General features: G+C 40.7%; 1 protein-coding gene across 1 annotated transcript in view; it reads right to left on the bottom strand.

Moving 5' to 3' along the window:
- The window catches only part of Iqgap1 (IQ motif containing GTPase activating protein 1), a 93404-nt gene that overhangs the window by 55745 nt on the left and 21802 nt on the right, over positions 1 to 15857 (bottom strand). The window contains exons 3-5 of the mRNA XM_005381503.2: positions 8318 to 8474; positions 6369 to 6446; positions 1711 to 1787 (exon numbers count right to left, since the gene is read on the bottom strand). Coding sequence (XP_005381560.1) covers positions 1711 to 1787; positions 6369 to 6446; positions 8318 to 8474 — 312 coding nt within the window. The remainder of the gene's footprint in view (positions 1 to 1710; positions 1788 to 6368; positions 6447 to 8317; positions 8475 to 15857) is intronic.

Below are 15857 nucleotides of genomic sequence, written 5' to 3'. Positions count from 1 at the left end.
CCTCAGGGAGAGGACCTGCAAAGTGCCCTGAGCGCTGTTGGGTCTTCTGGGCAAAGCAAGCTCTGCAGCTGCCCACACTTCCCAAAACTGTCCAGCCCACCACCCAGAGCTCAGGAACAACACAAGGGAGAGGCAGCATGCTGTCAGCTCCACACCAACATGTGCTGCTGTGTCCCAGGCAGACTTCCTACAGAGAATCCACACGCCGGGCAGATGGAAAACAGCACTGACTCCCCAAGTCAGCATTCTGACGCTGTCATCAGCAAGGCCTGGTTCACCTGCCTCTGTGTTTCAGAGAATGAAGGGCTTGGGACTCAGTTACATAAGTGGCTCCAGAACTAGCAAGAGAGGAATCCTGCCAGCTTTGCCTTGGTATCTGCCAATTTCACACAACCACTGTAGCTGCAACCGTGGTGAGGTTATTACCAGAGACAGACCTCATGGAACACTGAGCCACAGGTCTCAGAATCAATCTGACTTTGGCTCAGATACATATATCTGAAACTGCTATATTCTCACCCAGGAGCTCCCCGAGCCCTCAGTTACGTCTATTCTCTCCAGCATTTCACACCGGTTCCAGCCATACGCAGGACTCAGCATGTGCCTGACTGGGCTGGGGGCTGACACCTTAGTGTGGCAGGTGCTCTACATGCACAAGGTCCTGGTGTCACTCCCCAGCAGCAAGAGAAACAGAAAAGAAACTGGGAACAACAGTTTTCTTCTAGATTAACCTTACGCATCCACTCATGAGGCTAACATTTATGAAGTACACACATAAGATGCGATATAAAAAGACAGTTGGAGCAAAGAAATCCATATTCGTGTACTGCTCCTTCCTATCACCTCTTTTCGTCCTGTGGTCATCCAATCAATCCGCTAAATGCCACATTACTGCCCAACACTAATGCAGCATACTGTAAGTGCCTACCCGCTTCCTATCCCACCCTCCCTCCAGCATAGCCTCTTTTCCTTCCTGTTGCTTTTAAGACCTAAAATTAAGTTATCTTCCAAATTTACCAGAAAATTCTGAAAAGAAAATTTTGTTTTAGCTCCTATTATTATATTTGTGTTAGTATAAAAACTATTTGAAGAATGGATAGTTAGGCATGATGGTATAAATCTGCAATCCCAGCAACTGGAAAGCTGAGGCAGGACGATCACAATTCAAAACCAGCCTGAACAGAACAGCGAGACACTGTCTCATAAACCCAAAAAGAATGAACAAATGGCTTAATAAGAGCAAGGAAAGCCAGGTGTGGTGGTGCACATCTGTCATCCCAATGCTTGGGAGGCTGAGGCAAGACAAATGGTGTGAGTTTGAGGCCAGCCTGGACTACATAGCAAGACCCTGTCTCAAAAACAAAAAACAAGAACAAACCAAAAAATAATAATAAGGGCAAGCATCTAGCTGACTACATAAAAGAGACCATATCCCAAGTGAAATGCGGAGTTCCCAGAGGCACTAGATAACTAATGAAAGATTATACCATGTTTTCAGAATAAAATTATCTGTTACTATGGGAATAAATAAATCTTTCTATTCCCTGGAAAAACACAGCTGTTTCTCACCATTTTGCGCAGATACTTGCATTCTTACTTTAAAATCCTAAAGCTAATTTTTAAAAATGTTTCTTCTGACATCATGGACAAAAAAGATACAACTGAGATATCATTCCTAAACTGCTTATTTTACCAAGAAACTCTAATTACCTGAGTGCATGGATACAGTATATACATCGTGGCATATTCTTTCGATCATAGATATCTGTGGTTTCTGGGTAAAAAATCTAGGGAAAAAAAAAAAGAAGAAGAGTAAGTTACTGATACACTTGTGTCATCTGATCATTCACCAATCACAAATAATACAAATAAAACTGTGGGCAGTTAGCAAATACCGCTGGCATTCAATTACTTCATTTGGATGAATATACACATAACTGTAAGTACTGCAAGGAATAACGTGCTACAGTATAGCATTTGATTCCACTGAATTTCACTAGGTATATAGAGGTGATTTAATTTCAGACCCAGATACAGGCAAATGGAACCCAAGTACCATCAATCACTGCACGTGTCTGAGGCTTCAATGGACCACAATCTATTTTCTACCTACTATGTCTCGATTTATATCTCAACACAGCATAGGCTTTTGCTTGTTTAAGCTGCTACATTCAGCCAATGGAAAATTATACAATATTAAGGGGGAAGTGGGAAAACACACAAAGGAAGCAGCCGGAATAGAAAACTATCTGCAAAGAAGGGAGCTAAGTACTTCTTAGCTACTTGCTGATTAGCAAACAGAACGCAGCACAGATACAAAGTCCCTTATCTGAATTATTCAAGCCAGATCTATTCCAAGGTAGAATGTCTACATTTCTCAATGTAGAAAACACACTGTGATTTTGAGAAATAAAGGGTAACAGTAGATAGTAAAAAAAAAACTGAATGAACCAATCTGAAGAAACTCAAGAGCAACAGGACCTACAGGAGGACAGACTGTGTGGTCCTGAGCTGAAGAAAGGAGTGTGTCATGATAGAGGAAGAAGATCTCTCCACTGAGGGAACAGCAAGAAAGCAGGCATAACCACATCAACTGGTAAAGTCAGACTATTATTCTTTTCTTTCTTTTCTGTGGTACTGGAGATTGAGTTCAGGGCCTTGCGCATGCTAGGCAAGCACTCTACCACTGAGCTACATCCCCAGCCCCTCAGACTATTACTTCCTAAAATGGACAAAATACATTCTAGAAACTGATGGAGAAATACAGTTGTGTAGGTAGGATGGAACTGCATTATTCTGAGCATCTCAAGAGTCAGACGAGTTGAACTTGCAAAACAGGATACAAAGTATCTTAGCTCTGAAGCTAAGGATAACAACAGAGCCCCAGGAAGATCTGACTGGAGACAGGTTATGGCATACACTGAACATGGAAGAGACTGTAGCTGGGGGGCAGACTGGGAGGCTGTTGGAATAGTGGGTGGATTAAAAGTGGGTGGATTAAAATCATCATATATTCCAAATATATGACAACTTTGGGAACTGGGTTAGGAGTCCAAAAAGTCACCAAGGTTTTGAGTGTGGATGATTGTGATAATGATGGCTAGAGAAAAGAGAAAATTTGCCGGGTATGGTGATGCACACCTGTGACCCCAGCACTTGAGAGGCTGAGGTTGGAGGATTGCTACAAGTTTGAGTGCAGCCTGAGCTACACAGTAGATTCAAAGGCCAGCCAGAACTACTCACCAAGATCCAGTTGAAAGAGTGAAAGAGAAAGGGAGAAAAGAAGAGAGGAAGAGACAGAGAGAGAGAGAGAGAGAGAGAGAGAGAAAGAGAGAGAGAAAGAGAGAGAGAAAGAGAGAGAGAGAGAGGGGAGGGAGGGAGGCAAAGGAGGAAGCAAAGAAGGAAAGTTTATTTGGGGATTGGGAGGCTGAGGCAGGAGGATTGTCTTGAGTTCAAGGTCAGCATGGACTACAAAGTGAGTTCAAGGGCAGCCTGAACTATATTGCAAGACCAGTCTCAAAAACAAACAAGAAAGTTTACTTGGGGAAAGTACATTTAGTTTTTTTAGATATGGAAAATTCTAGGTAATAGCTATCGAAGGAGAAATATCTAGCATCCAAATGAAAATACAATGATTTCCTTGTAGCAAATCATCTTTAGAATAATTGGAACCACAAGAATGGGAGGAAGTAGCTAAAATAAGGATTGCATCTTTAAGGAATGTTCATCATTGGATACGGATGTAGAATAAAGAAAACAAGACTAGTTGGGCAGACTAAAAACAACGTAAAAATTCAAAGTAAGAAAATATTTGAAGGAGAAGGTGGCCAACCATACCAATGATAGTAAGGGGTAAGGACAAGGACCAAATATAAATTTCTATACTTAACCAGTATGTGCCACATGATGAAATTAGGAAAAATAGCCAAGAAACACTGAATATGTATTATCAACTTCATATCACACATTGAATACATTTTTAGCTAAATATCTTTTATTAAGTTTATAATTTAGAAGCTGGCATGGTGGTGCACACCTGTAATCCCAGCACTCGGGAGGCTGAGGCAGGAGGATCATTGTGAATTCTAGGCCAGCCTGGGCTACAAAGTGAGATCAAGGCCAGCCTGAACTGCATAGTGAGACCCTGTCTCCCCCCCCAAAAAAGTTCATAATTTAGATATAAATAATGATCATAGCTAAACATCTTTAGTTCATACTTTTCAGAAGCCTTCTGGTGGACATTTCCAGGCATATAGTCATGGTTTCCATGCTGTCCTTGAAAGCCTTTGAGGCATTCTATGTTGCAATTGTAGTCCAGGACAATAAGTTATCATTATTATATGACAAAAGATAATGCTATCACTGAAAAGGCTTTTTGGCCGGGCACAGTGACACACACCTGTAATCCCAGCACTCAGAAGGCTGAGGCAGGAGGATCGATGCTAGTTCAAGATCAGAACGGACTACTCAGTAAAACCTTGTCTCAAAAAATAAATAAGTAAAAAATAAAATAGAGGCCTTTTGTAGTAACAACACTACTAGCAACAGTAAACATTAACAAAGCTCTCAGACCATTTAAGAGAGTTAAACTGTCACTGCCCACTGGTGATACACTATATAAAAAAAAAAAAAAAAAACAGGAACAGGAAGTTACAGGTACACAGAAAGGCCAAGTAGCTGTAAGAACTTGACATACAGCATTCCCTGGGGTCTAATTCTCAAACATGGCAAAGAAAAGAATTTCAGCCCTTTACTCAGGGAGTTGTGTGGGAATAAGAGGGTAAAAGCTAGTCTTTTACAAACACTCAGGACAGAATTTAACTCAGTTCAACATATACGTATGTGAAAACAAGCTCAGTAGTACAGGAAATACCAAATTCCCAAGTGGTTTTAGCCACTTTCTATGTTTGTTTGTTTGTTTTTGGCACCGGGAATCAAACTCAGGACCTTGAGCTGGCCAGACAGGTGCTGTGCCACTAAGCTATAGCCCTGGCCCTTAGCCACTTTCTGACATTCCACACCTCACTTCTTATCCTTGGTTATAAAAACTTGGACTCTACAGAAAAGTATAAAGAAAAATTTTTAAAAATTAAATAGGGGCCAGGGATATAACTTAGTGTCACAAGCGCTCCCTGCCTGGCAGGTGCAGGGTCCTGACTTAGATTCCTGGTACCACCCAAAAAAATTAAATAAATAAAAGAAAGAAAGAAAATAAAAACTACCCCTAATCCCATCACACAGAAATGAGAAAAGTATCTCCTTACAGATTTTCCCCAAGAATGTTCACTTTATTTTTATATGAAAATCATGAGTTCATCTTAGTTGAACTTTTATAACCTCAATCTGATCCTTCTACCCTTACCTAATACCTCAAAGACGACATGAGATGACCCTTTTTAACGGCACTAGCATTTCGCTGGTTGTAACGTAAGTTGTACCCCCAGTGGAGGGACAGGTAGGTTTGTTATCAATTGTTTTCTACCATCGGCAGTACTAGAAAATCCTTGCACGTGTGTATGTGTATATCTGCATATACATATATGTATACGCTTTTCTGATTACTTTTAGGAGAATACTATTCCTAGAAGTGGAATTCCTTGGTCAAAGACAAACTTATAAAAAAAAGAAAAGAATGCTAACCATGCCATTAAGAGTGACAATACAGCACAGCCTTCATGGATAGCTGCTGGGTAGCTGGAGATGGTGATTTCATTAAGAGCACCACTCAATAAACCCCGAAGCCAAAAGGATGCATGCTCCCGTATTGAGACTATTAACATTACCATCAAAACCAGATTCAGGAAGTAATGTCATTTTATTTCTTCTACAGTTTAAAATACGCAATGACCCTGCATACTCTCTACAGATTTGGTTATTCTGAAGCCAGAAAATGATGTTTCTAAAATATTTCCTGACATCACATTTTTCTGTCACAGCTCTGTGAATAAGTAAACACCACTAACAGTACACTTTAAAATGGTGAGCTTTGGGCCGGGCACATAGCTCAGTGGCACAAGCGCCTGCCTGGCAAGCGTAAGGTTCAATCCTCAGTACCAAAAGCAAACAAACAAACAAAAAAACCTTCAGGCACTTGTGCCACTGAGCTATATCCCCAGCCTGAGAATGTGAATTCTAAGACAAGACATTTTAAGGTAAATGTACAATTTATATAGTAAAAGTACAAATCATCACAGGGATCTGCTCTAGGGTGAAGCAAAACAGGTATGAGGAACATAAAGAAAAATAAAGATATTTCCTAAATCAAACAGAAAAAAGAAAATCAGCCAAAGATTCTAAGAATCTTTCTACAGACAGAATGAGAACTATTACTCCAAAACAGCCAGAACTATGACTATCAGCTAAGTTACCTTAGGTAATCCAATGTCATCCATGGCATTCAACCACTGAATCACATTATCGGTGTGTCTGAAGTGGAGGCCAGTAGCCTAGAAGGAATAAGAGGCCATCAGGCAGCTAGCAAGTACTGAACAAAAAGTTCTTCTCGTGAGAGCTCACAATGTCCCCTCCAAGTTAAGGTCACTGTGCTCACATTCCAATACCAAGAAACCAAATCCACATCTCAGTTCCTCTCCCTAACAAACACCTGGAGAACCTTCCTGTGCACAGTGTGTTTGACAAAAAATGCTCTTTGGAGTTGTATTATCCTGGATTCAATAGCAGTGACACTGGACAAGTCACTTCAGCCTTTCAGTCTGGGCTTCCCTGTGTACAGCACTTACTTTATGTGTTTGTTGTAAAGATTGAGATAATGTGCATGAAGCATTTAGTGTAGTACCTGACCAGATAAAAAGAGGCTTACAAAATAACAGATACTATAAAACATCAATCAGGACTTTCACAGCACGTGTAAAAAATAACATGCTCTAAGCCAGGTGTGGTGGCATAGGCCTGTAATTTCAGGATTCTGAGATGCCAAGGCACAAGAGGACCACAAGTCTGAGCCCAGCCTGGGCAACTTACTGAGACCATGTCTCAAAAAAACGGGAAAGGGCATGGAGATGTAGTGCAATGCAAGTACCTGAGTTCAATCTCCTGCAATGTGAAAGAAAAAAAATAATATAACCTCTTCTAAATCTCTGTCACCTTTTTTGGCAAAGCTGAAAACAGAACCACTCTACCACTGAGCCATATCCTCAGCCTCTATGTCTTTTTTTTTTTTTAAAGCAATAATTACTCTCAGGAAGAATACAGAGATAAGACAGGACTTTAAAATAAATGTATGCATGTATGCATGCATACATATAGCTATATTGCTGCAAAGTTTCTACTCTGTCTCCCTATTCTGCATACAGAACAGCTCTAAAGTCCTTCTCAGAATAAGTCCTTACTTAAAGCTCAATACACTGAGCTGGGTTTTGCTGCTGTTGTTTGTTTTTATAAACAAAACACAGGCCTGATAGATGCTAAGCATGTGCCCTAACACCAAGCCAAGAGCCCAACTCTTTACTTCTTAAGAAAAATTTCTGCTTAGGATATTAATTTTGGTCGAGAATCTACATATTCTTTGTCTCTCTCTGAATTTAAACAGGTTTAAAAATGTCTTTTCAAGCTGTCTGCAGCCTTAGATCACTATGACATTCAAACAGATGATTACGACATTCTGTCCATCAACCATTTGTACGTTCACTCTTGGTGATGCTACCATTTGTACTTTTTTTCAAGTAAGCACTTACAGGGAAAGGCCTTAAGGAACACTGTACACAACACAATTTGGTCCTTGTTATCTCAACTTAAATAGTTTTCTTTTTTGAGTCACAAGAATCAAACCCTTTCACTTGTTTCAGTTTTCTGAAATTAAGGTCATTTTTTCCATTTTTTTCCCTTGAATCCAATATTACAGGGTGACGCTTTTTCCTAAAGTTGAGATGGCTTTCAATGTATGCACAAGTCTCAGCACTTGGTTAAAATTAGACTTAAAGTAGTAATTCCCCTAGTTACTTCCTCTACTTTCTAAGAATGAAAAAATTTGTCTAGGGCTAAGAAAATTTCTAGATACACATCCTTGTCATAAGAATTTGACTGTGGACTGAAGAAGGTAGCTCAGTGTTAGAGCACTTACCTAGTACTCCTGGGTTCAACTCCCAGCACCAAAAAAGAATTCTATCAGAAAGACAGACAGCTAACATTCCTCTATTGCTAGATCTTGCCTTTGGACTACTGTCTCCATTCTGGTAGGTACTCTGAAGGCTGTACTTTACTGGAGAAGGCTGTACTTTGCCTGTTTTTCTCAATAGCTCTCACACAGAATAAGGTATGCTAAGCTTCCTTTTCAAGTTTACAGAAAAAAAGGACTCACCCTGTATCTGGTCTGCTCTCGATCGTAGATTTTTTTCAGGGATACCACTTTGGGAGAGAAAAAGTTCCCTAGTTTGGCAAGGTAGACCCCATTTCTAAGCCCTTCCTCCAGCTCCGTAGTTGGTGGCAGGTCCTCCCCCAGGCAAGCTTCCATCCACCTGCACAAATAGAGAGGGGACAAAGAGACAGGGAAGGTCAGAACTCTTCCTTAAGTACTTTAAATTCTATTCTCCCTGGAGAAATTTAAATTAAGCATAGCAACGCTCTTTTATTTTTTTATTTTTTTGGTTTTTCTCCGGTACCAGGAACCGAACTCACGACCTTGCGCTTGCCAGGCAGGCGCTTTTGCCGCTGAGCTAAATCCCCAGCCCCTGCAACGCTCTTTTAAAATGGATTTCCACACACAGAACGCCCTGGCAGGCTCAGATCTCAGAGGCAATGAATACCATGCCAGGCACAGATGCTACTTTCTCTACTCTCCTTTCTTCTGCTGCAGCAAGCAGCACAGCCAGCTGGCTGCCCATGTCCTCACTCCCCCAGCAGCCTCAGACTCTTTCCAGAGCCCTGGGGTTGCTCCTGTGAAGTCCCAAGGAAAACCATTTGTAACTGAAGCCACCATCCCAACTGTCCAAAGGTTTGTTGCTGATGTTCTTTTCTCATTTCAGAATTCAGAATCCACAATAAATTTCTAGATTCAGGTTTTATGACATTTTGAGAATTGTGAAAACACATTCAAGCAGTAAAGAATGAATCTAAGAGGAGGGGAGATAATAAATTCTTAAGTGTTTTTTGCAGGCAGGGAAGAGAGTGTAAAAGAAAGGAAAAGAAAACTATTTTTTCACTGGAAACCTCTCATGTGATTTCAGGGAAGTACAAGAACACAGGAAAGTTTAGTTGCATTTATTTTTTTTTGGGTACCAGGCATCGAACTCAGGACCTTGTGCTTGCCAGGCAGGCACTTGTGCCATTGAGCTATATCCCCAGCCCCGAGTTGCATGTATTTTGTTAACAATAGAAACAAAGGTAGTTAAAATTCCTTTATGGCAGGGATTTTAACTACTTTTTGAACCACAGAACATTTCCACCCCACCCCAGTACTGGGGATTGAACTCAGGCCTTTGAGGTCCTCCTGCCTCAACCACAAAGAGTGCTGGGATTTTCAGGCGTGCACCACCAGGTCTGGGTACACATTATCTTTTGAGTATCTGGGGAAAGTTACAGATGATTCTCCAGAAAAATGTTCACACATTTAAATTTTACATATAATTTTGGAGACTTTTGTTGACTTTATAAATCCAGATTAAAAACCTCTGCTTAAAATTATTATACTCAAATTGGGCATGGTGGTGCACACCTGTAATCCCAGGCACTCGGGAGGGTGAGGCAGGAGAATCGTTGCACGTTTGAGACTAGCCTGGGCTACAAAGTGAGCTCAAGGTCAGCCTGAATTGCATAATGAGACCCTGTCTTAAAAAGACAAAAAAAAAAAAAAAAATTATACTCAGATTCTACAAGGCTAATAGCCTCAAATTCTTCACCATAGTGGAAAAAAATCTAAAACACTAGATGTTACCTGGCCTGACCACAGTAATAAATCTTTGGGGAGCCTAATGAAGAACGTTCAAGATACAGCAGACTAAAATAAAAATTAGATTTACTATTACATAGAAATGAAATATGTATAATGTTTACTGATGCGCATAAGTTTTCTGGTTCTGCTTTTCTTAAGAGACAGAGTCTTGCCAAAATCACCCAGGCTGGGGATTTAGCTCAGCGGCAAAGCGCCTGCCTGGCAAGTGCAAGGATATCAGTTGATTCCTGGTACCGGAAGAAAAACCAAACAAAGACATTTTCAAAATCACCCAGGCTTGTCTTGAACTCCTGGGCTCAAATTAGGCTCCAGCCTCAGATTCCCAAATAGCTGGGACCAGCACACACACCACACCCATAGAAGTTTAAATTAAACTACAAATACAACTGCAAGAAACATCTGAATGTCTCATACACACACCTGCCCACAAAAATATATACAAACACTAACAAACCAATACAAATATAGGCCAAATAGTTTAAGTGTATTTATGCTCCCATTTATTTCTTTCTATATATTCTTCATACTAATAAAGCTGCTAAACTATAGAGTATGAATTTATCATACTTTTATAATTACTTTCATAATCCAGAATATTCCTGCATTAATTCTACCTTTTCAAATTGAGAATATTGCTTAGAATCTTAAAAAATAAAGAAAAGCAACAATTTCTGTATTTTTCTCAAATTCTACGTAACAGTCATTTGCACATCTACTCTACTTTCAAAGCAGTAGATAATGAAGTAAAGGTTGGATAAATACATGGACACAGCAGAGAATTTCCTATACCCAATGATAATAAGCGTCTTCTAGCTGTTCTTTCAAGTAGTAGGATTTAAGCTGTCAGAAAGAGGGTAAAAAGAAACAAGTGCATTTTGTGGAACAGTTGTCATGGCAACTAAATTAGATATCAATTTGCAATAGCTACAAAATCCAAGCTGTCCTCTATTACAGACCAAAGACCAGGAAGACCATGTGAAAAAGAAAGGCAGCTGTTATATGGAAAAGAACCGTAGCCCAAAGACACACAACATATAATTTTCTTCCTAATATTTTTACTGCTAAAAAGGATGTGGACAAAATCATTTTGACAAACAACTGCTGGCAACCCCAGCTCTCAGGGGACAATCTAACTTGGGTTCTCATTAACAGGAACAAACTAACAATTACAGCCTAACTCGAAAACAGCCCTCTAGCACGTAACAGTACAAAAAAAAAATTATTTTTTTCTTCTCAAAGCATCATGAATATGAAGGGCAGACTGAATAAAGAGCACAGCAGATACCTTTGCTTTACACCAGAGCCGCTACCAGAGGCTCAGAGATTACCACATCTGAATCAAAACAGAAGAAGCAACCTTAGCAACCCTCCCACCAACTCTTACCTTTGCCTTCCCAGCTATAAAACAGCCGGATTAATGAGTAGACTTAGAAGTCTCTACAGTGGGGTAGAATACATCGCATGTCACTCAAGCATCAGACCTGAGGCAGGGACACTAGCTGTGATTTGCAGAAGGCTAAGTGGAGAAAGCTAGTGTAAACCAAGAGGTAAAGTACAGGCGCTGCCTGCCTCCCGGCACCACGCAAGCAACCTACAGTCTCAGCTGTTCCACAAGGGAGCATCACCTGCAAGTGTTTTGAAAAAGTAGGGTGTGTGTCACTAGAATTTTTATTATTTGCAGAACTGTAGCTTCTACCTTAATTCCAAAATACAACACACCCCCCTTTCAATCTTTCCCTGTAGTTCAAATGAAATTTCTTCTTCTGCAACTAAACCACAGAATCACCAAGTACAAGAGGCAGGAGCCTAATACACTTCTGAGGCAAATCTCTTTAGTTTTGTTTTTAAATTTAATACAGTGGTACATGCCTGTACACCCAGCACTCTAGAGGCTGACACAGAAGACCGTGGTGAGTTCAAGGTATCTAGGCTACACAATTAGTTCAAGGCCAGCCTTGACTATGTAGCAAGACCTCATCTAAAAAAAAACAAACAAAAACAACAACAAAAATATATATATAATACATATTCATTAAAGATTAACGAACATCTTTCAAATTTGTATTAATATTTCCTGTGTTACTGTATAGTTTCTAAAGACTTTTAAGTCACATAAAAATTCTACTAAATGTTTAATCACTTTTGTTGGTCATTTATAGGTATTTTCAGTCATTCAATGATACTGCAAGGTCAAGACTTTTTTCCATTTTATTGGTACATTTTAGATATACATAATGCTAACATTCATCATAGGGAATTTGTACCTGTACATGATATATCTCAATTCTTTTTTTCCCATTCCTCTCCCCTCCCTTCAGCCTTCCTTCTTCTCTTTATTTACAAAAGCTTTGTTTCTATTTTTTCCTTCTATTCTTTTTTTTCTTGTTCCTTCCTCTCCCCCTCCCTCCTCCCTTGTTCCCCATCTCATTTAACCATCTTCTTCCCATTTCCCATTATGTATTATACATTTTGGTCCTTATTTATACTTTTGGTTTCTCACACCAGAGAAACCATGTGATATTTGAATTTGAGAGTATGGTCTCAACATACATCCTAGAAATGTCTCAAGCTTATCTTTCGTTTTGTTTTTTGTTGGTTTTTTTGTTGTTTTATAGAGAAAGGGTCTCGCTATGTAGTTCAAGCTGGCCTCAAACTCATGGCTGTCCTCCTGCCTCAGCCTCCTGAGTGCTGGGATTACAGGCATGCACCACCATGCCTAGCTCAAACTTATCTTTCTTTATGGCAGAGTAGTACATATATATCTTCTTTATCCATTCATCTGTTGATGGACATTTGGGCTGTTTCCAAAATTTGGCTATTACAAACGGTGCCGCTATAAACATGAGTGCGCACACATTACTGTGGTATGATGCTTTTAATTCTTTTGGGACAATAGTAAGAAGGGGAACAGCTGGGTTGAATGGAACCTCTAGTCCTACTTTTTTGAGGACTCTCCACACTGATTTCCACATGGTTATACCAGTCTCCATGCCCGCCAACAGTGGAGAAGGGTTCCTTTTTCCCCACATCCCTACTAGCATTTGTTATTGATTTCTTGATGATACCCATTCTTTCTGGAGTGAGAATCTCAGTGCTCTTTTAATTTGCATCTTTCAAATGACCAGTGCTGTTAAACATTTTTTCATATATTTATTTGCCTTTTCTACTTCTTCATCTGAGAAGTGTCTTTCCATTTCAGGTGCTATTTTTGGACTGGGTCTTTAAATTTGGCAAGGGGCAAATTCAAGATTCTTAACCTCAAATTCAGGTTCATTTTGGCTTCCTGAGATGTTCTAGGATGCTCTGGATAACTCATCTTCTTGTGAAAATGTATAAACAGACTGACTTATTTGGGCACAGCCCTTTTGATTTTTTTATTTTAAGACACTAGTTGCCCATGCTGGCCTCTAGCTTGCCATTCTCTGGCCTCAGCCTCCCAAGGAGCTGAGATTCCAGGTGAGTGCCACCACACGTGGCAAGAAGGGACTTTTGAGCCGGGTGTCATGGTGTTTGCCTGTAATCTCAGCATTCTGGCAGGCTGAGACAAGAGGACTGCAAATTCTACTCAGCCTGACTGATTTACTATGTCTCAAAATAAGAAGAAAAGGGGTGGGATGTAGCTCAGTGCAAAGGCCCTGGTTTAATCCCCAGTAGTGAGTGAGTGAATGAATAAATTAATTAACTAATTAAAATAAAAGTTGGGGAAAGATTTTTGGCTGACTCGGAAGAACTTCTTAGTAAAACAGGAGGAGAGCTAGAGGTTAGGGGCTTAAAACTTCTCCCATTCTTGGGAGAAAGTGCTCTTCAATGTGTTCGTTTATTTGACCCTGCATAGCTCCTCCTCTATAAACAAGGAGGGCCTGCCAAGGATAGCAGGGAAGATCAGGAAAGCAGAACTCAGATGGCCCTTGACACCCAGTTGGTAGCAGTGGGCACCTGGGAATGTGGAAAGTGAGTATTTACACCGGATCTTAAATCCAGGAATCTGGTGTTTCCATGTAGCCCAGCCCAAGCTGGCCTTGAACTTGCTAGAATCCTCCTGCCTCAGCCTCCCAAGTGCTGGGACCACAGCTAGGAGTACCTTATGCATGGTGTTTACATTTAGAATTAGTCCCTTAGGAGAAGCCCTTAGAAATGTAACTTGGTTGGGGCTATAGCTCAGTGGTGGAGCACCACATATTTGGCATGTGCAAGAAAGAAAGAAATCACAAATGATAAACATTTAAAAGTGGTTTTTATTGCCCAAATGCCTACTCCAAGGTTGTATCTCATCTGCCATGAACTTAGACCTAGATTAATATCCTGTCTCTGGCACTTAGCAAGACAGCAAGTCACTTAGCCTGCCTCTTCATTTGGTCAATGGGATAATAACACCTCCCAAATAAAACTGTTTCAGAGAATCTAGTAAGACTGCAAGTGAAGGAGAAGCTAGCACAATGCCTGGCTGTGTACTGAGAAAATATTTGTGCCTTTCCTCCCATGAGTCATACACGCTGACACTTCCGTTCAGCACAATGATTCCAGTTCTTTCTGGTACTCTTCTGAAAGAGAATAATAATAGCATCTACCCACTCAAGGTGTTGCCTGGCATCCCCAGGAGTATGAGCCTTGATTCCAGGGCCCTCACCCCTCCTCACTCATCCTGAGCATCCGCAGCTGAACGCCATGTTACAGAGAGGAACGACGACTGAGATGGAAGCAGACCATCACCTTCCATCCTAAACACTACACCCACAAACACAGCCTCGAATTGTATTATTTTAATACACTTTTTCAAACAACAGAAACTCATTTTTCCCCCAAAACTGCTAAGTCACATCTCTACAATTCAATACTAAAATTATTATTTGAGTTGGGCACAGGAGTGCATGGCTATAATTCCAGTCTCTGAGGCTGAAGCAGGAGGACAGCAAGTTCGTGCCTAGCCTCGGTAACTTAGTGAAATCCTGTCTCAAAATGAAAAATACAAAGCAGCTGAGGATATAACTTAGTGCAAAGGTCCTGGGTTCAATCCTCAATACAGAAGAAATAAACATATAAAAACTATTGCACTCATCTCTGTTACATTTCTTTGAGTTAGATGCAGCCCACTGTCTCTAATGTCAGCATCTTTTGGTCCTAATTCTGTGACTCAAAATAGTAACCTCTCCCTTTACATTATTCACAATGAATGGGCCAACACAGAGAAGAAATACCATGTACAAAAACAAGTAGGCACGAGAAAAACAAGGTATGTGGCATCACAGCACAGCTGCCCAGCTGGCACCACAGGAAGGTGGAGATGAAGTGAAAACATCAGCAGAGAGCACCAGGCCAGGCCTTCCTGTCCTGCTCAGAAGCCTTGACCTTGTCCTAGTCAAAGGGACACTGAAGGACGACCCAACCAGATCTGTCTCAGAAAATCATGGTGGCAACGATGTGGGGTGTTTTAAATTTTCATTAGAAAACAAGGACAAGCCGGGCGTGGTGGCGCATGCCTGTAATCCCAGCACTTGGGAGGCTGAGGCAGGAGAATCGCTGTGAGTTCAAGGCCAGCCTGAGCTACAAAGTGAGCTCCAGGTCAGCCTGATCTGCATGGGGAGACCCTGTCTCAAAAAGACCAAAAAAAAAAGGAAAAGGAAAAGAAGGCCAGGTGGGGTTGGGGTTTTGGTTTAGCTGCGCGGTGCCTTGCTTGGCTGTGCAGTGTCGTGTGTTGAGTTCGCTTTACTGTACTGGAACAAAACAAAACAAAACAAGGACAAGTGTCTTAAAAAATAAATAATTTTTTAAAAAGTTCAGAGAGCCAGGACTAATGGCACAGGCCTATAATCCCAGCACTCAGGAGGCTGAGGCAGGAGGGTCATCATGAGTTTGAGGCCAGCCTGAACTACATAGTGAGTTCAAGGTCAGCCTACACTACACAGCGAGACCCTGTCTCAGAAAAGAAAAAGAAAAAGAAAAAGAAAAAGTT

Source organism: Chinchilla lanigera, unplaced genomic scaffold (genome assembly GCF_000276665.1).
Source record: "Chinchilla lanigera isolate Chin_1 unplaced genomic scaffold, ChiLan1.0 scaffold00015, whole genome shotgun sequence".
NCBI classification, from domain to species: Eukaryota; Metazoa; Chordata; class Mammalia; order Rodentia; family Chinchillidae; genus Chinchilla; species Chinchilla lanigera.
This window is presented reverse-complemented; position numbering and strand designations above follow the sequence as displayed.